We start from the raw sequence: 24,231 nt of genomic DNA on the forward strand, positions 1-24,231 counted from the left end.
AAACCTGTTGCTCTTCCTTGGAGCCTTAACCTTGTTCTTAAAGTTTTGCAGCAGGCTCCGTTTGAGCCTATGCATTACATAGATATTAAGTTTATCTCGGAAGGCTTTGTTTCTTGTTGCTATTTCTTCTGTTCGGATAGTCTCGGAAATCTCGGCTTTGCAGTGTTAGTCACCTTACCTTTATCTTTCATGCGGATAAGGCGGTTCTTAGTACTAAGTTGGGCTTTCTTCCTAAAGTGGTTTTGGATAGAAATATTAATCAGGAAATTGTCGTTCCTTCTCTATGTCCTAATCCTTCTTCTCATAAAGAACGTCTGTTGCACAACTTGGATGTTGTGCGTGCTAAGGTTCTACCTACAGGCGACTAAGTATTTTCGCCAGTCTTCTGCCCTGTTTGTTTGTCTGGAAAGCGTAAGGGTCAGAAGGCTACTTCTACTTCTCTTTCCCTCTGGTTAAGAAATGTAATTCGTTTTGCATACGAGACTGCTGGTCAGCAGCCTCCTAAGAGAATTACAGCTCATTCCACAAGGGCTGTCTCTCTTCTTCTTGGGCTTTCAAAAATGAAGCTTCTGTGGAACAGATTTGCAAGGCTGCAACTTGGTCCTCTCTGCATACTTTTTCTAAATGTGATACTTTTGCCTCGGCTGAGGATTCTTTTGGGAGAAAGGTTCTTCAAGCGGTGATGCCTTCTGTTTAGGTCTGCTTGTCTTGTTTTCCCTCCCTAGTCATTCTGTGTACTCTAGCTTGGGTATTGGTTCCCACTAGTAATTGATGATGTAGTGAACTCTACATATCTTAGTAAAGAAAACAAAATTTATGCTTACCTGATAAATTTCTTTCTTTCCGAATATGGAGAGTCCATGACCCCACCCATAATTTGAGACAGTTATTTTTGTCTAAACCTCATGCACCTCTTTTGTGTTATTCCTTTTCCATTTCCCTTTGGTCGATTGACTGGGGATTTTGGGTAGGGGAGTGATTGTTAACAGCTTTGCTGTGGTGCTCTTTGCCTCCTCCGGCTGGCCAGGAATGATATTCCCACTAGTAATTGATGACGTTGTGGACTCTTCATATCCGGAAAGAAATTTAGCAGGTAAGCATACATTTTGTTTTCTTTCTTTCATGATTCAGATAGAGCATGCAATTTTAAACAACTTTCAAACTTACTTCTGTTATTTTGCTTCCTTCTCTTGTTATCCTTTGCTGAAAGGTTTGTCTAGGAAAGCTCAGGAGCAGCAAATAACCTAGGTTCTAGCTGCTGATTGGTGGCTGCATATATAAACAGAATGTCATTGACTCACCCATGTGCTCAGTTAGAAACCAGTAGTGCATTGCTGTTCCTTCAACAAATGATACCAAGAGAATGAAACAAATTTGATAATAGAAGTAAACTGAAAAGTTGTTTAAAATTGTATGTTCCACCTACATCATGAAAGAAAATGTTTGGGGTTCATGTCCATTTAAGCCATGGCAAAAGGCAAATATGTGCAGCTATCAATCAGCAGCTAGCTCCCAGTAGTGCATTGCTGCTTCTGAGCCTACCTAGGTATTCTTTACAATAAAGGATAGCAAGAGAACCAAGCCAGTTAGATAAAGTAAGTAAATTGTTAGATTGTTTAAAGTTGAATGTTCTTTCTGAACTATCAAAGAAAACTTTTGAGTTTCATATCTCTTTAATTGACTTAAGGTTATTTGCTTTTTGGTTGACTAGCAAAAACAAATGCAGAGCAATATAATGATGAGGATTTTCACTGTTATACCGTATTTCCGACAAATGAACTCAGCTTGAAGTCTATTGAACACCTTTAGCAAATCCTATTGGTTCTTATGGATTGGAATGATTATGAATTTGCACATCTTATTACACAGTGTAAAACTTTCCAAAAGTTCTGCAACAGATTGGAAAGAATATTTCAAGTAATAAAGTGGAAGAAATAGGTTATAAATATAACATAACATATGTGAACAGCATAGTACAAAGTCTGAGAACTTTCATATTCAAGAGGAAACGCATAAATGATGAATAATGAATACATTATTTACATACGTGAATGTAACCTGCCAATAGTACGTTTGAATATTGATTCCAACAGACTTACACTAAAGTCTATGAAAAAGCAATAGTTGAATATAAAAATGTGATACAGGTACAAAATCCTTTATTCACACTTCTTGGGATCGGAAAAGGTTTGGATTTTGGTATAGATGGATTTTGGAATATTTCTATATTTGTATCTGTAAAATATGTACATGTCATAATACATCTTATCTATGCAACCTATAGGTAGTTTTAATACGTTTGCAGACAAAGTACTATCAGGAAGAAAGTAAAGTGCTGTATTTAGAAAGGTAATAGATATTTTTTTAAGTAAATATAGACTAGCATTTGCATTTTAGAACACACAAAGCAAACTAATGATGCAGACAGAGAAGATTTTGACATTGGCAGACAAAAAATGGTAATTGTTAATCATTTTATTTAAAAAAAAAATAAAAAAAAAATATATATATATATATATATATATATATATATTAATGAAAAAGTCTTGATTTTGGAATAATTCCAGATTTTGGAATTCCATATTTGGGAATTTGTACCTGTATTCGATAAAGGGAACATTACCAGTTGTTTACATATATATATAAATAAAGTATTTATTCATTTTCTTATAGCCTTATTATTATTACGCAATAGAAACACTTGATGTAGCAGCATCAGGGAGAAAATGCTTAAAGTACCTGTCACTTTACATAAAAAAATGGTGTCTTGTTTCTTATTGAGCGTGACAGTTAGTCAGCCCTGTAAATCTTAAATTATTACTACAGTGGTTTACTCTGGCAGAATGAGGACACTTGAAATATTGTAATGCAAATTTCAAATGCTACAATATAATATAAAAATTTAAAAATTGCTTTATTCTCTAGTTAATCAACATGTTGCAATTGAGCAGGTGCTTTAGTGTAACTAGACAAAAAGAGAGGGTAAGATGTATGCACTGTAGCGCACAAATACCGATAGGGGACACTTCCTATTATATCTGGAACTAAATACTAAGCAATCAATGCATATACAAACTAAACAGTGAGTTCATAAAATCCAGAACAAGGCAGCTCTCTGTCGAAGGACGGTCAAATCCTGGCAAATGGTGATCTATGGAAGAGAAACAGAGGCGCCACAATTGCCTGGTACCACCAAGACAAACGATATTGGTATAAAGGATATGAAATATACTCACAAACGTGGTGCACCATGTTTGAGTATATTTCATATCCTTTATACCAATATCGTTTGTCTTGGTGGTACCAGGTCATTGTGGCGCCTCTGTTTCTCTTCCATAGCTTTAGTGTAACTGCCTAATTTAAAATTGCATTTAATTTCAATATGACCTCATATCACAGAAAGTGAAAAAAAGTTATGCCTCTGGGTTGAACATATGCCCTACGCACTAATATTCAGACTCTCAAGGCCCATGATCTAAAGCTTTTCGCTCAGACGAGATGAGTTAAGAAGTATCCTCAGTACAATGATACCCTTCAAAAAATTTAGAAACAGAAATTTTATCTTGAGACATTTTTATTTTGCTATTTTGTGTTCTTTATGTGAAATAGACTCCTGCATTACAGTGTGAAGTCTAAAAGAAATCCCAAAGATTTGGTGTGAGGGAATTGTTTAAAAAGATAGATAATCCCTTTATTTCCCATTCCCCAGTTTTGTATAACCAACACATTTATATTAATATACTTTTTACCTCTGTGATTATCTTGTATCTAAGCCTCTGCAGACTGCCCCCTTCTCTCAGGGCTGTTTACGACTTGCATTTTAGCCAATTAGTGCGGTGTCATTTGTAATTCCACAGAAATGAGCACAGTGTTATCTATATGGTACACATTAACTAGCTCTATCTTGCTGTGGAAAGCATATAAAATTGACTGAGATATAGGTGGCCTGCAGGGGGCTGATATTTAGAGTTTTAGATGTTATAAACTATATTAATATAACAATATGGTTATGCAAAGCTGGGTAATGGATAGTAAAGGCGTTATCTGTCTTTTTTTAAACAATAACATTTTTGGAGTAGACTGTCCCTTTAATGTTGTTATATGTGACAAACACATGCCACCACCGGCTTTCTGAGAAGACATAGTTTAACAAATAGTGTGCACTAGGCATATGCACATATGCTCTATGCATATCATAATCTGTCACTGAAACAGTCATGACTTTTACCGGATGCATTTTTGTTATTATGTGTGTATTGCAAAATGTTTTTATTCACTCGTGCATTCCACGTCTGAGATTTAAGGCATACTCTATGTTGTCAGAGGGGGTTTAGAGAAGATTACAGGAACTGATTTTTGGTATCTTAAGTTTATGATGTGGCTTCGGAAAACTTGAATTGCAAAATGTAATTTATTAATGTGGTGGAAATAATATAACTCTGAAGTGTAAGTAGGATAATTATAGACACTCATACTCATACTAGGAATGTAGCCCACTTTTTTCTTAATATTTTTTTAAAAAATGCTGTAGTTGCACACACAGCATGCAGACCTATCATACTCTGTACATTTAGACCCTATTAAACAAAAGTGTAAATTCCTATTGTGTTTTCAAATGTGTATTGTATCCTCATACTCTGTAAAAGGATGTGATAAGTGGATTTCAAGTCATAAGATTGCCTGTCTTTAATAAATTATTTTAAAGGCATATTGAAAGATGTGAAAGCTTCAGTAGGGAGGAATCATGGTAGAGTGTCCATAAAGTTAGCCCAGCTTGAGAATGTGATCTGAGCTATGCAGGACCAAGATACTTATTGGTGAAAAGAATAGAGAGATTGTGTGCATAGATGGTGACAAAGATGGGGCATAGCATTGTAGAGCTGACATTTCTTGAGGAGAATAGGGACCATTTTTGCTGGTGAGCTAGATAAGGTAGGCATCAGATTTGAGTAAGCTAAGTTTGTATTGTTTTTAACCATTTACAAAACAGAATGATTCCCCAATGATATTAATACTGATTTTTTTTAGGAGCCACTAGCATGCAAACGTTCAGTATTGCTCGGAATGAAAAGTTAGCTTCATGTACTGAGTATCTGATTAAAGCACATCAGCTGTATATCATACATCTGGGTAATTTAGCCCATTAGTAGGTCAACAGATCCACTAATGGGTCTGAACTAGAAAATGTTGTACAGTATTTGTGTTATAATAGAGTTGTACATCCAAACCACATGCAACATTTAATTTATTGTTTTTATCTTTTTTTGTAGGGCTACAAACATGGGAGGAAAGTTGAGCAAGAAGAAGAAGGGATACAATGTAAATGATGACAAAACTAAAGACAAAAAAGCAGATGGAGCAAATGCAGAAGAAGAAGGGGCAACCAAAGCCAACGAGGAGACTCAGCCTGCTACTGAGAATACAGAGGTGAAAGAAAATAAAGAGGAGAAGAATGATAAAGATTCCCAGGCTGCAGAAAATAAAACAGAAGTTAAAGATGGGGAGGCAGATGTACAGAACAAAGATAAAGTTCAAAACACAGAGTCAGAGAAGACAGAGGCATGCCCTGACACTAAAGCCGAACCTCAGAACACTGAACCACCAGTATCCAAGCAAGAGGAGCCAACTGCTGCAACTCCTGCTCCAGCTGCTAACAGTGAAGGGCCAAAAGCCTCTGAGCCTAGTACTGAGGCACAAGTTCCCCAGCCTTCAGAAGCACCAGCACCAAGTAAAGTGGATGAAAAGAGTAAAGAGGATGGGGAAGCCAAAAAGACTGAGGCTCCCTCTGCACCAGAAGCCAAAAGTGAGGTTGCCCCTGCTTCAGACTCAAAACCTAGCAATGAGGTTGCTCCATCTTCTGCGAAGTCTCCAGAAACTGAAGCATCTAGTTCTTCTACTAAGGCCTCTGAGCCTGCAGGACCAGCTGATGAAGTTAAAGCTTCCGAGATCCCAGCAGCTAATTCTGATCAAACCGTAGCAGTTCAAGAATAAAATGGACAGCCTGTTTGAAGCAACCACTTAAAGCAACCTGCGATGATGTTTCTTCTTTGTTTTTGATTATTTTTTCAGCTATACTAACAAACTTGATTTAGATATAAGTACATGTATTGCCCAGGAAGGATATAAAAAAAAAAATCCAAATAGTATTTTTGTGGGAAAATGTACAAAACACACATTCCACCAAATCTGTCAAGTAACAGGTAAATTACATAATGAGATATTAAAGTTTAGTGATAGATGTTTGTAAGCAAAATTATTTTTTACAACCGAAAACAGCAATGAAAACAACGTCAGCATAATACATTTTATTTTTACTCTTGCAATATGATTGCTGGAGAAAGTTCTTTTTCAAATTTGCCCATAGGGCTTGTGCCAAGGCAATCAAATCTTTTTAGGAGGGTTTTTTTTTTTGCAGTCAGTTCTCTTATATTTTTATTTTAAAAGCAGTGGATAAACATGGCCAGACCTCTCCAACAAAACCCATTTTAGCTGTCTCTTATTCCAGGAGTAAAACCATCCTCATCCTATTTAGTCTACCTAGATTTACCATGATGAATTAATGCATGTCTGTGGTTGGGTGCACCTGTAGTTCTGTTTATTGGTCAGTGGAAATAATAATAATAAAAAAAAAGTCTGCGTTGATTTGCAGTTCCAGTTTTTCTTCCATTCTATGTCACAGACACCAACACAACACTCATTGGAAAAGGCTAAAAAAAAAATACAAAAAAAAAAGAAAAGATATAAAACTACGGAAGATGTAAAATGGATGCATTGAAAATATATGTAATTGTATAAATGGTGCAACAGTAATAAAAGTAAAATAATTACAAAACAAAAGCTTAAAAGTGGAATCATTTATTATCTTCTATTTTGCATTATTGCATATTGGCTAGATTTGATGTGCTTGGGAAACTCTAATGGGTTAATGTTAAAATACCACTACAGTACATTTTATATTATTCACATTAATAAAATACACATATATTCTATGTATAATTCTGTCTTTATCTGTAAATGTATTCCATTTAAATTGCATGGATCTGCAAAGACAGCAGCATTATAGTTAAAGGGACATGAAACATATTTTTTTTTTCATGGTTCTGACAGAGAATACAATTTTGAATAACTTTCCAATTTACTTCTATTACCAAATTTGCTTTGTTTTCATGCTATTTTTTGTTGAAGGGATATCTAGATAGGTAGCATGCACATGTCTGGATCACTACATTTACAGGAAATAGTACTGCCATCTAGTGCTCTTGCTTATGTATAACACTTGCAAAACTGCTGCCATATAGTGCTGCAGAAATGTTCATGCTCCTGAACTTACCTTCCTGCTTTTCAACAAAGTATAACAAGAAAATGAAGAAAATTTGATAATAGAAGTAAACTGGAAAGAAGTTTAAAATTCTATACTCTATCTGAATCATGAAATGAAAAATGTTGGTTTTATGTCCCTTTAAAGGGATACTAAACACTATTTATTTGATTATTCAGATAGAGCATGCAATTTTATGCAACTTTATAATTTATTCCTATTATCAATTTTTCTTCATTCTCTTGCTATCTTTATTTAAAAAGCAGGAATGTAAGCTTAGGAGCAGGCCCATTTTTGGTTCAGAACCTGAGTTACGCTTGCTTATTAGTGGCTAAATGTAGAAAATTGATAATAGGAGTAAATTGGAAAGTTGATTAAAAAAAAGTGTTTTATGATTGGTTTGAATTTAATGTTGATGTGTGCCATATATGTTTGTTGGGTTCATGTTTATTTCTTTCCTAAGATATGGAGAGTCCACAACGTCATTCCAATTATTAGTGGGAATATCTCTCCTGGCCAGCAGGAGGAGGCAAAGAGCATCAAAACAAAGCTGTTAAGTGTCACTCCCCTACCCATAGTGTCTGAAGAAACTAATTCCTTTTTTTGAGTACTTTTCCCTGCAAGCAAGGATTTGGGTTTATCTGAGTCCACGTCAATCTCTTCAATAGAGTAGTGGTGGCTTTTAAGCAGTTAGGAAACAAAGTAGGGCCCACCTCACAACTTCCTAACATATTGCTGCCCTAGTTATAGAAAGCCAGAGTTGGTTATTTCTTTTTTTCTACAGGTCTCTGTAAGGAGTATGTGTCCTTTCACGCCTTGTGAGCTGTCTTCCTGCCGGACAGCTAGACTGCAGGTAAGTGCTTTTTGTCTTCTAGGTACTGAAGACTTGCACTTCTGTAGATCATTAATTCTGCAATAATAATTGGGACATAGTTAATTCTATATGCAGGATTCGTTTGGGCAGTGAGCAGGCACAATTGTATGTGGAGACTATTGGTTAATCTTCCCTTTTCTAAGGGACTGTTTCTCTGTGGGTCTTAATTGTTTAATTTATTAATATATTATTGTTTTTGTATGTATGGCAAATGAGGTGTTTGTTGTAGAGAGAATGTGCTATGTTGAGGCTTATTCTGATGACCGGGAGCTGCGTATGTTTCAGGGGAAGGCAATTACTGTTACTAGGCAGTTGGTGAAAAGCGCACATTTAGTATCTGCGCAGTTCCTATTTTGCCAGTCATGTGACCCTCAGTTCTTCCGACACGGAGCTGAGCGGCATCAATGATTCTTTGCAGTGTCTGCTCGTTACAAGTAGATTGCAAGTAAGTCTCTGTGCATATATTGATCTTCTGGATTGCGGTAGGGCACCTCAGACTGTCTGGGGTGTAGAGGTCCAGAGTTGGTTTCCTTTCTGTTTGGGTAGTTAAATTATATTACGCTTTGGTTAAAAAGACTGCTTTTAAATTGACAGTAGTCATTTTTTTCAGAGTTTAATAATTTATTTATTTTTGGGGGAATATTTTTTTTAATTTCAAGCTATGGACATGTATAACCAAACTGTTTGTTTTGATAAATGCCACAGCTTGTTCCTCAAACGTCCCAAACCTCTATGGCGTCACATACAGTGCCCTTTAGTTCCTCTCAGCCTTCTGGAGGAGTTTATTTGTCATCAGATTTTGCTGCTCAAGTATCATCTGCGGTATCAGGGGCTTTATCTGCTTTTCCCATGTTAGGGAAGTGCAAGAGGAAATCTAAAAAGTTGTCAGATTTTAAGGTGTTTTGTTCCATCTGCGGCTATGCAGGTTGCACTCTCTCATAAATCTGATGAGGAGGATACCTCAGTAGCCTCTGAGGGTGAAATATCATATTCAGTTTAATTCTTTTATCTGATGCGGAAGAAGTAAACTTCAGATTTAAGCTTGAACACCTTTGTGTATTGCTAAAGGAGGTATTGGCTACTTTGGACTGATAATGCTGTCATTGTTAACCCTTAGAAATCTAGTAAACTTAATAAATACTATGAGGTTCCTTCCTCTGTGGAAGTGTTTCCTGTTCCAGACCGTGTGACGGAGATTATTTCACAGAAATGGGAGAAGCCAGGGATACCTTTCTCCCCATCTCCCATTTTTAAAATAATGTTTCCTGTTGCTGACTCCATTAAAAATTCATGGTGCACGGTGCCTAAAGTAGAATTGGCTATTTTTACTCTGGCTAAGAGAACTACGATCCCTATAGAGGATAGCTGCTCCTTTAAGGATCACATGGACAAGAAGCTGGAGGCTTATTTGAAAAAGAACTATGTTCATCAGGGTCAATGCAACCTGCAGTTTGTATTACCACAGTAGCAAATGCTGCATCTTATTGGTGCAATGCCTTGTCTGAATCTATTTTAGCAGAGACTCCACTGGAGGAGATTCAAGATAGGATTAAGGCTCTTAAACTAGCCAGTTCCTTTATTTCTGATGCTAACATACAAATTATTAGACTGGGAGCCAAGATGTCTGGCTTCACTGTCTTAGCCCGCAGGGCTTTGTGGCTGAAATCTTGGTCACCTGATGTTACCTCCAAATTCAAGCTTCTGGTGCTTCCTTACAAGGGTAAAACCTTGTTTGGACCCGGTCTGGCAGAAATAATTCCTGATATTACGGGTTGAAAAGGGTCTTTTCTACCACAAGACAAGAAGAACAGACCTAAAGGATGTCAAAGTAATTTTCGTTCCTTCGTAACTTCAAAAGGCTTCCTCTTCCAAGCAGGAACAGTCAAAGTCTTCTTGGAAACCCAATCAATCTTGGAACAAGGGGAAGCAATTAAAGAAACCCGCAGCTGAGTCTAAGTCAGCATGAAGGGTCTGCCCCCGGTCTGGGATCGGATCAAGTGGGGGGCAGACTTTCCCTGTTTTGTCAAGCTTGGATATGAGATGTCCCAGATCATTGGGCTGTGGACATACTATCTCAGGGTTACATAATAGAATTCATATCTTTCCCTACCAGGGGCAGATTCCACCTCTCAAGACTATCTGCAGATCAGGTAAAAAGAGAGGGATTCTTGAACTGTGTTCAGGTTCTTTCCTCCCTGGGGGTGATTGTTCCAGTCTCTGTAAGAGAACAGGGTCTAGGATTCTATTTAAATCTCTTTGTGGTTCCCAAAAAAGAGGGAACTTTTTGACCCATTTTAGACCTAAAGCGTCTTAACAAATTTCTCTGGGTACCGTCCTTCAAAATGGAAACCATTCGTTCCATTCTTCCTTTGGTCCAAGAGAGTTAGTTTATGATGACCATAGACCTGATGGATGCGTATCTTCATGTTCCCTTCCACAGGCATTATCACAAGTTCCTGAGATTCGTCTTTCTAGACAAACACTTTGTGGCTCTTCCGTTTGGCCTTGCCATAGCTCCCAGAATATTCTCAAAGGTTCTGGCGCCATATTGGTTCAGGCACCATCTTTTTAAAATGCAAACGCTCATACAGAGATCTTGTTGTCTTTTCTACGTTCCCACGGATGGATCTGGAAAAGAGTTCTCTTGTTCCAGCTACAAGGATGGTTTTCTTAGGGACCATAATAGATTCCCTATCTATGAAATTTTTTTCTGACAGAGGTCAGAAAATCCAAAATTCTCTCCTCTTGCCTCTCTCTACAATCTACTGTTCGGCCATCAGTGGCTCAATGCATGGAGGTAATTGGTCTGATGGTCGCTTCCATGGGCATCATTCCCTTTGCTTGATTCCATTTGAGAGCTCTGCAATTTATGCATGCTCAGGCAATGGAACGGAGACCATTCGGATCTGTCTCAGAGGATAGATTTAGACCAGTTGACAAGAGACTCTCTCCCGGGGTGGCTTTCTCAGGACCATCTGTCTCAGGGCACATGCTTCTGGAGATGTTCCTGGGTTATTGTGACCATGGATGCCAGCCTGCTAGACTGGGGAGCAGTCTGGGACTCGTTAAAGGTGCAGGGACTATGGACTTGGGAGGAGTCTGCTCTCCCCATCTTGGAATTGAGAGCGATTTACAATGCTCTGATGGCTTGGCCTCAATTGTCTTCTGCCCGGTTTATCAGATTCCAATAGGACAACGTCACCTCAGTAGCTTACATCAACCACCAGGGAGGAACTTGGAGTTCCTTAGCCATTATGGAGGTGGCACGGATTATTCAGTGGGCGGAAGCTCACAATTGTTGTCTATCTGCCATCCACATTCCAGGAGTGGACAACTGGGAAGTAGATTTCCTGAGCAGATGGACATTTCATCCCGGGGAGTGGGGTCTCCATCCGGAAGTGTTCTCCAGGTTAACCCTCAAGTGGGGGGTGCCGGAGTTGGATCTGATGGCGTCTCGGCAGAATGCTAAGCTTCCAAGGTACGGTTCAAGGTCAAGAGATCCGCAGGCCACTCTGATAGATGCTTTGGCGGTTCATTGGGATTTCGGTCTAGCATATCTGTTTCCTCCGTTTTCGCTCCTTCCAAGTCATTGCTCGTATCAAACAGGAGAGAGCGTCGGTAATTCTTACAGCTCCTGCATGGCCTCGCAGGATCTGGTATGCAGACCTAGTGAAGATGTCATCTCTGCCAACTTGGAGGTTGCCTCTGAGGAAGGACCTTCTAACTCGGGGTCCATTTGCTCCATTCAAATCTCGTTTCTCTGAAGCGGACTGTTTGGAGATTGAACGCTTAGTTCTTGCTAAGCGTCGGTCATTGATACCATGCTACAGGCTTGCAAGCCTGTTACTCGTAAAATTTACCATAAGGTAAGCTTCAAGTGCTCCCTGAAGACTCTACTATTCAGGGACACACACAACCTACACTAACTTTCCTATCTCCACTGCTATCCCCTTAAACCCCATAGCATGTAAGCCAATGAGCCCAGCTGTTTGTAGTTCACCTTCATAAGAGCCGATTACAACAGTGCAACTCTCAGCAGGACCCTCTAAGCATTTGATCCCTGTAATTGTTTTTATATACCACCTATGTTCATAGCGCTGCGGAACCTGTTAGCGCTCTACAAATACCTGATAATAAAAATAATAATAAAATGGCGTAAATACCTTTATTGTTCTGAATCCAAAGGCTACTCTTGGAGTAGGGTCAGGATTCCTAGAATTTTGTTCTTTCTCCAGGAACGTCTGGAGAAAGGGTTGTCAGTCAGTTCTCTGAAAGGTCAGATTTCTGCATTATCTATTCTTTTACATAAGCGTCTGGCAGATGTGCCAGATGTTCAATCTTTTTTGTCAGGCCCTTGTCAGAATCAGGCCTGTGTTTAAACCTGTTGCTCCTCCTTGGAGACTTAACCTTGTTCTTAAAATTTTGCAGCAGGCTCCGTTTGAGCCAATGCATTCTATAGATATTAAGTTGTTAGCTTAGAAGGTTTTGTTTCTTATTGCTATCTCTCCTGATCTGAGAGTTTTGGAACTCTCGACTTTGCAGTGTGATTCGCCTTACTTTATCTTTCATGCAGATAAGGCGGTTCTTCGTACTAAATTGGGTTTTCTTCCGAAAGTGGTTTCAGATAGAAATATTAATCAGGAAATTGTGGTTCCTTCTCTCTGTCCTAAACCTTCTCATATGGAACGTCTGTTGCAGAACTTGGATGTGGTGCGTGCTCAAAAATTCTACCTGCAGGTGACTAAGGATTTTCACCAGTCTTCTGCCCTGTTTGTTTGTTTCTCTGGAAAGCGTAAGGCTACTGATACTTCTCTTTCCCTATGGTTGAGAAGTATAATTCGTTTTGCTTATGAGACTGCTGGTCAGCAGCCTCCTGAGAGAATTACAGCTCATTCCACTAGGGCTGTCTCCTCTTCATGGGCTTTCAAAAATGAAGCTTCTGTTGAACAGATTTGCAAGTCTGCAACTTGGTCCTCTCTGCATACTTTTTCCAACTTTGATACTTTTGCCTCGGCTTAGGCCTCTTTTGGGAGAAAGGTTCTTCAAGCGATGGTGCCTTCTGTTTAGGTCTGCCTGTCTTGTTCTGCCTCCCTATTCATTCTGTGTCCTATAGCTTGGGTATTGGCTCCCACTAGTAATTGGAATGACGTTGTGGACTCTCCATATCTTAGGAAAGAAAACAAAATGTATGCTTACTTGATAAATTTATTTCTTTCCAGATTTGGAGGGTCCACGACCCCACCCTTTATTAAGTCAGTTATTTTTGACTAAACTTCAGGCACATCTACACCTTTTGTGTTAATTCCTTTTTCCATTTTCTTCGGTCGAATGACTGGGAATTATGGGTAGGGGAGTGACTCTTAACAGCTTTGCTGTGGTGCTCTTTGCAGCCTCCTGCTGGCCAGGAGAGATATTCCCACTAGTAATTGGAATGATGTTGTGGACTCTCCATATCCGGAAAGAAAGAAATTTATCAGGTAAGCATACATTTTGTTTTTATTTGTTTATTAATTTTTTTTTGTTAAAAAGGGAAAAAAAAACATTCTAATTTTTAAAGGCCAGCTTGTTGTCTTCTACAAACTAGAATGTTGCAGAAATGTTCTAAAGTAAATAACATATTATGAGGTTTTGCGGTTGTTGGAGGTAAATCTATTCCATTCAAGTTGTACAGTATATTCTGTAATCCTCATTAAATATTTATATTGATCTAGCGATAAAAAAAAATGTAGTTCAGCGGTTTCCAATTCAATATTTTAATGGAAAGATCATTTCTATAGTGATCCAGATCCTACATGTATTTAACTGAATTGAATTGCCATAGTCATACATACCAATTTCTTTTACAAGATATGACGAGTCCACGGATTTCATCCTTATTTATGGGATATCGCCTCCTGGTCAGCAGGAGGAGACAAAGAGCACCACAGCAGAGCTGCATACATAGCTCCTCCCTTCCCTCCCACCCCAGTCATTCTCTTTTCTTGTGTTAGTGATAGGAAGAGGTAAAGTGAGGTGTTAGTTTAGATTCTTCAATCAAGAGTTTATTATTTTTAAATGTTGCCAGTGTGTACTATTTTTGCTCAAGGGTATAGAAATGGAATCTGTACAGATTCAAGTATGTGTTCTCTGTGACTCCCAGTCTGTGTGCTGCCCTGCTGAATATGGTCTTAGCAGATTTTATCTAAGGCCCAGTTTGTTCCCACAGATTCCTGGAGGAGAAGATAGACCTCTGGCTGTGTGGGACGAATTAGGCTGTTCCTCAGCATTGAGGTATGTGCAGTCTACACTTTCTGTGACACTTTGTAACTCAGAAAGGGCTGTCGTTTTTCCTCTATGAGCTGGATCTTTTACCCTATGTCTGTGACCTTATATGGTTCTAGGGGGGCTGCTCTCATTATTTGACCTATCATTGGGGCATAATGTCATCTGGGGTGTTTTTTAGCAACTATATTTAACCCCCTTATGTTTGAGCTGATGCTGGGGATTTTTATTTCACGGAATAACTCTGCTCTAGTTTTACTCCCAGCAAGGATTTGTCACAAGCAGACCGGGAGTTTTTTATTTGTATGGGGGACTGGCTTCTTTTTATATGAGACATTTGTGTTAGGTGCAACATTCTCCCGGCGGTTCCATTTTGTTTAATAATATTGAAGTACTGAGCCACCCGGGAGTTTTTCATTTTGGTACGCCCACGATGGGCGGGGCATTCTTTTGCACGCTGGGTGAGCCGCACAGAGTCTTCCTGGGAGTCGGAAAGATAATTGACTCCGGTGCTTGTCTGGATCGCGTGGGTGGTAGAACACCGGCGGTTTAGACACTCTGCTGCTCGGGTACTCATCTTGTCTCTGGGTCATAGGGAGCAGGTAGGCGCCACAGCTCTGCTCTGATTGTATTTTATTTTAAAAGTGTGCAGTGGATATTCAACTTTAGTTACTTTTTGGGGATACATAAAACACGACATTTTATCCTGCAAAGCCACGGTTATAAAAGGTTTTTGTACAGCGTACTGAACAAAATATTTTTTATTTTTATTAAAGGCAGAGCTGCTTTAGTTTTGCATCACATTTTGTTAAAGGTGTATTACATATCTGAATACCATTTTATTTTTCGCTATGGATGATCTTAATGCCAGTCCTTGTTCCATATGTTTAAATGCCAATGTGGAACCTCCACTTACTTTTTGTCCCTCATGCACTGAAAGGGCATTGCAATGTAGAGAGCAAATTTTCTTTAACAAGGATATATCTAAGGATGTTTCTCAGACTGATGAGACTCAGGGTATGCTGCAACTTTCTCCCCAAGCGTCACAGCCTTTAACACCCACTCAAACGACGCCATGTTCTTCAACTGCATCCACTTAATTCACTCTGCAGGATATGGCTGCAGTTATGTCATCCACTCTTACAGACGTTTTATCTAAGTTACCGGTTTTACAGGGCAAACGCGGTAGGACAGAGACCCAAGCGGTCCCTACGACTTCTGATGCTTTAATGGCTATCTCTGATATACCTTCCCAGGGCTCTGAATTGGGGAGTAGGGAGGCCCTGTCTGAGGGGGAATTGTCTGACTCAGGAAGTGCATTACCCCCGACAGAGTCGGAAGTCATGTCCTTCAGATTTAAACTTGAACACCTACGCCTTTTGCTGCGAGAGGTTTTGATGACTCTGGACGACTGTGACTCTATTGTGGTCCCACCAGAGAAATTAAGTAAAATCTACAAATACTTAGAGGTTCCTTCTTATTCAGATGTTTTTCCGGTTCCTAAGAGAATTTCGGAAATTGTTACATGGGAATGGGAAAGACCGGGTATCCCGTTCTCCCCTCCCCCTATTTTTAAGAAGATGTACCCCATAGCTGACACCGTTCAGGACTCTTGGCAAACGATCCTTAAGGTGGAGGGAGCTATCTCTACCCTGGCTAAGTGTACGACTATCCCTATTGAGGACAGTTGTGCTTTCAAAGACCCTATGGATTAAAAGTTGGAGAGTCTTCTAAAAAAGCTATATGTTCATCAAGGGTTTCTATTACAACCGATGGCCTGCGTTGTAACAGTCACAACTTCGGCTGCCTTTTGGTTTGACACCCTAGAAGAGTCTCTGAAGACTGAGACTCCTTTAGAAGAAATAATGGATAGAATTAAGGCCCTTAAGTTGGCTAATTATTTTATTACGGATGCCGCCTTTCAGATCGCAAAATTGGCGGCTAAGAATTCAGGATTTTCCATTTTAGCGCGCAGGGCCTTATGATTAAAATCTTGGTCTGCAAATGTGTCCTCTAAATCAAAGCTTTTGGCTCTTCCCTTCAAGGGAAAGACCCTATTCGGACCTGATTTGAAAGAAATTATTTCTGATATTACGGGAGGTAAGGGTCATCTCCTCCCTCAAGACAAAACATCTAAGCAAAGGGGACAACCGAGTAATTTTTGTTCCTTTCGTAATTTCAAAGGAGTTCCCCCTTCCTCTGCCGCTAAACAGGAAGGGAGCTTTTCTCAAGCCAATGCCATCTGGAGACCCAACCAGGCTTGGAACAAGGGTAAACAATCCAAGAAGCCTGCTGCTGCTCCCAAGACAGCATGAAGGGGCGGCCCCCGATCCAGGATCGGATCTAGTAGGGGGCAGACTTTCTCTCTTTGTCCAGGCTTGGATAAGAGACGTTCAGGATCCTTGGACACTGGAAATCGTGTCTCAAGGGTATCAGCTGGAGTTCAATAATTCCTTTCTTCTTTCACGATTCTTTGTAGACCAGATAAAGAGGCGTTCTTACGTTGTGTAAAAGACCTCTCCACTATGGGAGTAATTTGTCCCGTTCCAATACAAGAACAGGGACAGGGGTTTTACTCAAATCTTTTTGTGGTTCCCAAAAAAGAGGGAACGTTCCGACCCATTTTAGATCTCAAAAGTCTAAACAAGTTTCTCAGAGTCCCATCCTTAATATGGAGACTATTCGGACAATTCTTCCATTGATCCAGGAGGGTCAATATATGACTACCGTGGACTTAAAGGATGCATATCTTCATATTCCTATCCACATAGATGATCACCAGTTCCTGAGGTTTGCCTTTCTGGACAAACATTTTCAGTTTGTGGCCCTTCCTTTCGGTTTGGCCACAGCACCCAGGATCTTCTTGAAGGTTCTAGGTTCTCTGCTGGCGGTTCTCAGGCCGCGGAGCATTGCAGTGGCGCCTTATCTGGACGATATTCTGATCCAGATGTCTTATCAGCTGACAAAGTCTCATACCGACATTGTTCTATCCTTTGTAAGGACTCACGGGTGGAAGGTGAATCTAGAAAAGAGTTCATTAATTCCACAGACAAGGGTTCCTTTCATGGGAACTCTAATAGACTCTGTATCCATGAAAATCTTTTTGACGGAAGTCAGAAAGTTAAAGATTCTGAGTACATGCCGAGCCCTTCAGTCCAATCCTCGGCCATCAGTGGCTCAGTGCATGGAGGTAATTGGATTGATGGTGGCGTCTATGGACATCATTCCGTTTGCTCGTTTTCATCTCAGACCTTTACAACTGAGCATGTTCAGGCAGTGGAATGGAGATTATGCAATTATTCAGATAGATCTGGATCAGGAGACAAGAGACTCTCTTCTTTGGTGGTTGTTGCCAGATCATCTGTCCCAAGGGACGTGCTTCCGCAGACCCTCATGGGTGATAGTGACAACGGACGCCAGTCTACTAGGTTGGGGTGCAGTCTGGAATTCCCTGAAGGCTTAGGGTGTGTGGACTCGGTCAGAGTTTCTACTTCCAATCAATATTCTGGAATTGAGAGCAATATTCATTGCGCTTCAGGCTTGGCCTCAGTTGGCTTCGGTCAAATTCATCCGGTTTCAGTCGGACAACATCACGACTGTGGCTTACATCAATCATCAGGGAGGAACAAGGAGTTTCTTAGCGATGACAGAAGTATCCAAGATAATTCGGTGGGCGGAGACTCACTCTTGTTATCTGTCAGCAATCTATATCCCAGGAGTGGACAACTGGGAAGCGGATTTTTTGAGCAGACAGACGTTTCATCCGGGGAAATGGGAACTCCATCCGGAGGTCTTTGCCACCCTGATTCTCAGATGGGGCAGACTGGAGCTGGATCTTATGGCATCTCGTCAGAATGCCAAGCTCCTGAGATACGGATCCAGGTCCAGGGATCCTCAGGCCGAACTGATAGATGCCTTGGCAGTGCCTTGATCGTTCAACCTAGCTTATGTGTTTCCACCGTTTGCTCTTCTTTCCCAGGTGATTGCTCAGATCAAACAGGAGAGGGCTTCAGTGATTCTCATCGCTCCTGCGTTGCCTCACAGGACTTGGTATGCCGATCTGGTGGACATGTCCTCTCTGCCACCGTGAGAGCTTCCATTGAGGCAGGACCTTCTCTTTCAGGGACCCTTCCATCATCCGAATCTAGTTTCTCTGCAGCTGACTGCTTGGAGATTGAACGCTTGATTTTATCTAAGCGAGGGTTCTCTGATTCGGTCATTGATACCTTGATTCAGGCACGTAAGCCTTTTACTAGGAAGATTTACAATAAGATATGGCGTAAATATCTTTATTGGTGCAAATCCAAGGGCTACTCATGGAGTAGGGTTAGGATTCCCAGATTTTATCTTTTCTCCAAGAAGGATTGGAGAAAGGGTTGTCAGCAAGTTCCTTAAAGGGACAGATTTCTGCTTTATCTATTTTGCTACACAAACATCTGGCAGATGTTCCAGATGTTCAATCTTTTTGTCAGGCTCTGACTAGAATCAGGCCTGTGTTTAGACCAATTGCTCCTCCTTGGAGTTTGAATTTAGTTCTTAATGTTCTTCAAGGGGTTACGTTTGAACCTATGCATTCCATAGATATTGAGTTGTTATCTTGGAAAGTTTTATTTTTGGTTGCTATTTCTTCTGCTCGCAGAGTTTCTGAGCTTTCAGCTTTACAATGTGATTCTCCTAATCTTATTTTCCATTATGATAAGGTGGTGTTACGTACCAAACCTGGTTTCCTTCCTAAGGTTGTTTCTAATAAGAATATTAATCAGGAAATTGTTGTTCCTTCCTTGTGTCCTAATCCTTCTTCTAAGAAGGAGTGTCTGTTACATAACTTGGACGTGCTCCGTGCCCTGAAGTTTTGCAGGTGACTAAAGATTTTCGTCAATCATCTTCATTATTTGTTTTTTTTTCTGGAAAACATAGGGGTCAGAAAGCTACGGCTACCTCTCTTTCTTTTTGGCTGAAGAGTATCATCCATTTTGCATATGAGAGTGCTGGACAGCAGCCTCCTGAAAGAATTATGGCTCATTCTACTAGGGCTGTGGCTTCCTCATGGGCATTTAAAAATAATGCTTCTGTTGAACAGATTTGCAAGGCTGCAACTTTGTCGTCTCTTCACACTTTTTCCAAATTTTACAAATTTGATACTTTTGCCTCGTCCGAGGCTGTTTTTGGGAGAAAGGTTCTTCAAGCAGTGGTGCCTTCCGTTTAGGTTCCTGTCTTGTCCCTCCCTTTCATCTGTGTCCTATAACTTTGGTATTGTATCCCATAAGTAAGGATGAAATCCGTGGACTCGTCATATCTTGTAAAAAAAAAAGGAAATGTATGCTTACCTGATAAATTTATTTATTTTACAATATGACGAGTCCACGGCCTACCCTGTCATTTTCTAGGACAGGTCTTTATTTTGGTTAAACTTCAGTCACCTCTGCACCTTGGCTTTTCCTTTCTCTTCCTAACTTTGGTCGAATGACTGGAGTGGGAGGGAAGGGAGGAGCTATATATGCAGCTCTGCTGTGGTGCTCTTTGCCTCCTCCTGCTGACCAGGAGGCGATATCCCATAAGTAAGGATGAAATCCGTGGACTCGTCATATTGTAAAAGAAATACATTTATCAGGTAAGCATAAATTTCCTTTTTTATGAAATTTATTTATAATAATTTAATATGGAAACTGCCTATAACAAACTTGTTGACTGTGCAAGTGCATTTTTAGTTGCAGACTCACAACACCCTCTACTATAATATTAATGGGACAGTAAACTCAAAATATAATTTCCCTAAAAATAATAATTTTGTACAGAAAAAATAAAAAGCTTACATTGTGCTTTCATTTTTTATTTTACCTGTAATTTTAACTCAAAAAATTATTTTCCCTGGCCTTCAAATAGCATGGAGCACACGCTGCAGGATCTAGAATTTATATCTGTTCCTAACTGGGCAATGAGATAAAGAAGATAATATAAAACAGTCTCCAAAGACTTTTGTACCACCTGCCCCTGGCATGTAAAACAAATGTAAATGTCACAAACTAAATGCTTTGAAAAAAATTATTTTCTTTGCAGACATTTTGCATTGAATTATTAAATTACTTGTATAAGTCTATATAAACCTTAATGCCCCTTTAAATGACAAGCTTGTTTTATTTGTACTGTTCTCACTAAGAAATGTCTGTTTAGAGAACTTTATATTCAGTCTGCATATAACTGTTTTTCCTATGCATATGTTATTACATGTGCATCTTAGATTTGTACATCATTCGCTTTACGCCTTCATTTTTATACCCAATTCTGACATCAGATTAGAACATATTGTCTGCAACCCATCAGTATATACCCATATAAGACCTCAAATTAGACAATGTTACATGCAGCCCTACCTGCTCTATACCCATCTCTAACCTCAGATCAGGACAATAGCCCTCATATGTCCATGTCAGACTTAAAGGAATAGTCTGGTCAAAGTTAATCTTTCATGATTCAAATAGAGCATGCAATTTTAAGCAACATTCTAATTTACTCCTACTATGATTTTTTCTTTGTTCTATTGGTAATCTTTATTTGAAAAGCAAGAATGTAAACTTAGGAGCCAGCCCATTTTTTAGTTCAGCACCTGGGTAGCGCTTGCTGATTGGTGTCTAAATGTAGCCACCAATCAGCAAGCGCTACCCAGGTGCTTAACCAAAAATGGACCGGATCCTAATCTTACATTCTAAGATACTAAGAGAACAAATAAAAATTAATAACAATAGTAAATTAGAAAGTTGCTTAAAAATGCATGCTCTATCTGAATCATGAAAGTTTTTAATTTTGACTTTGCTATCCCTTTAATCTGTGTCCACTTTTTAAATTTATTTTACTGGTTAGGCATTTGAAATACAGGGCTGTCTAGTTAAAGGGACACTGAACCCACATTTTTTCTTTCATGATTCAGATAGAGTATGCAATTTTAAGCAACTTTCTAATTTACTCCTGTTATCAATTTTCTTCGTTCTCTTGCTATCTTTATTTGAAAAAGATGGCATCTAAGCTAAGAATCGATAAAATCAAACAGAGTAACACGCTCCTTTTGTATAATATAAAACATAGCCTTTATTCGCCTTTTTTAAAAAATATATACAGCAGTCAATTCCTATTTGGTACTGGATAGCATAGCACACTGGCTTCGGGTATTACCCATAATCATAGCCTAATGACGTGCACAACCTAGTTACCTTAAAAACTCTTTAGTTCAAGTTGATTGGTTAAAACTTAATTAGCACTATCCCAGTATATACAAATAGCATCAGCACTGTTATATATTAACACTATTGAACATCATTATTGTTGACAGAAAAATACTCATTACTAATCCTCTGCTTCTCATGTTTGTATTCTAAAATTGAATTAAATATACGGCGCTACAAATGAGAGCATACTCCATATCTATTAGTATGAAAGCCAAAGTTGCCTATTAGAATTACCAAATGACCATATCAAATGTATTTAATCTCCACGCACATCAAAAAAACAATACAAATTGCTATTATATTCAACATTAATATGTAACAGAGTAAACGGAGGTAAAGTGAGGTGTTAGTTTAGATTCTTCAATCAAGAGTTTATTATTTTTAAATGTTGCCAGTGTGTACTATTTTTGCTCAAGGGTATAGAAATGGAATCTGTACAGATTCAAGTATGTGTTCTCTGTGACTCCCAGTCTGTGTGCTGCCCTGCTGAATATGGTCTTAGCAGATTTTATCTAAGGCCCAGTTTGTTCCCACAGATTCCTGGAGGAGAAGATAGACCTCTGGCTGTGTGGGACGAATTAGGCTGTTCCTCAGCATTGAGGTATGTGCAGTCTACACTTTCTGTGACACTTTGTAACTCAGAAAGGGCTGTCGTTTTTCCTCTATGAGCTGGATCTTTTACCCTATGTCTGCGACCTTATATGGTTCTAGGGGGGCTGCTCTCATTATTTGACCTATTATTGGGGCATAATGTCATCTGGGGTGTTTTTTAGCAACTATATTTAACCCCCTTATGTTTGAGCTGATGCTGGGGATTTTTATTTCATGGAATAACTCTGCTCTAGTTTTACTCCCAGCAAGGATTTGTCACAAGCAGACCGGGAGTTTTTTATTTGTATGGGGGACTGGCTTCTTTTTATATGAGACATTTGTGTTAGGTGCAACATTCTCCCGGCGGTTCCATTTTGTTTAATAATATTGAAGTACTGAGCCGCCCGGGAGTTTTTCATTTTGGTACGCCCACGATGGGCGGGGCATTCTTTTGCACGCTGGGTGAGCCGCACAGAGTCTTCCTGGGAGTCGGAAAGATAATTGACTCTGGTGCTTGTCTGGATCGCGTGGGTGGTAGAACACCGGCGGTTTAGACACTCTACTGCTCGGGTACTCATCTTGTCTCTGGGTCATAGGGAGCAGGTAGGCGCCACAGCTCTGCTCTGATTGTATTTTATTTTAAAAGTGTGCAGTGGTTATTCAACTTTAGTTACTTTTTGGGGATACATAAAACACGACATTTTATCCTGCAAAGCCACGGTTATAAAAGGTTTTTGTACAGCGTACTGAACAAAATATTTTTTATTTTTATTAAAGGCACAGCTGCTTTAGTTTTGCATCACATTTTGTTAAAGGTGTATTACATATCTGAATACCATTTTATTTTTCGCTATGGATGATCTTAATGCCAGTCCTTGTTCCATATGTTTAAATGCCAATGTGGAACCTCCACTTACTTTTTGTCCCTCATGCACTGAAAGGGCATTGCAATGTAGAGAGCAAATTTTCTTTAACAAGGATATATCTAAGGATGTTTCTCAGACTGATGAGACTCAGGGTATGCTGCAACTTTCTCCCCAAGCGTCACAGCCTTTAACACCCACTCAAACGACGCCATGTTCTTCAACTGCATCCACTTAATTCACTCTGCAGGATATGGCTGCAGTTATGTCATCCACTCTTACAGACGTTTTATCTAAGTTACCGGTTTTACAGGGCAAACGCGGTAGGACAGAGACCCAAACGGTCCCTGCGACTTCTGATGCTTTAATGGCTATCTCTGATATACCTTCCCAGGGCTCTGAATTGGGGAGTAGGGAGGCCCTGTCTGAGGGGGAATTGTCTGACTCAGGAAGTGCATTACCCCCGACAGAGTCGGAAGTCATGTCCTTCAGATTTAAACTTGAACACCTACGCCTTTTGCTGCGAGAGGTTTTGATAACTCTGGACGACTGTGACTCTATTGTGGTCCCACCAGAGAAATTAAGTAAAATCTACAAATACTTAGAGGTTCCTTCTTATTCAGATGTTTTTCCGGTTCCTAAGAGAATTTCGGAAATTGTTACATGGGAATGGGAAAGACCGGGTATCCCGTTCTCCCCTTCCCCTATTTTTAAGAAGATGTACCCCATAGCTGACACCGTTCGGGACTCTTGGCAAACGATCCCTAAGGTGGAGGGAGCTATCTCTACCCTGGCTAAGTGTACGACTATCCCTATTGAGGACAGTTGTGCTTTCAAAGACCCTATGGATAAAAAGTTGGAGAGTCTTCTAAAAAAGCTATATGTTCATCAAGGGTTTCTATTACAACCGATGGCCTGCGTTGTAACAGTCACAACTTCGGCTGCCTTTTGGTTTGACACCCTAGAAGAGTCTCTGAAGACGGAGACTCCTTTAGAAGAAATAATGGATAGAATTAAGGCCCTTAAGTTGGCTAATTATTTTATTACGGATGCCGCCTTTCAGATCGCAAAATTGGCGGCTAAGAATTCAGGTTTTTCCATTTT

The 24,231-nt window shown here is 39.6% G+C and overlaps 1 protein-coding gene across 1 annotated transcript in view; it reads left to right on the plus strand.

Annotated features, from left to right (window-relative positions):
• BASP1 (brain abundant membrane attached signal protein 1) overlaps positions 1 to 6,837 on the plus strand; it is a 125,443-nt gene extending 118,606 nt beyond the window's left edge. The window contains exon 2 of the mRNA XM_053714606.1: positions 5,271 to 6,837. Coding sequence (XP_053570581.1) covers positions 5,281 to 5,991 — 711 coding nt within the window. The 5' untranslated portion in view covers positions 5,271 to 5,280 and the 3' untranslated portion in view covers positions 5,992 to 6,837. The remainder of the gene's footprint in view (positions 1 to 5,270) is intronic.
• Positions 6,838 to 24,231: the final 17,394 nt, after the last annotated feature.

The sequence above is a fragment of the Bombina bombina genome, chromosome 5 (assembly GCF_027579735.1).
Source record: "Bombina bombina isolate aBomBom1 chromosome 5, aBomBom1.pri, whole genome shotgun sequence".
Classification (NCBI taxonomy): Eukaryota; Metazoa; Chordata; class Amphibia; order Anura; family Bombinatoridae; genus Bombina; species Bombina bombina.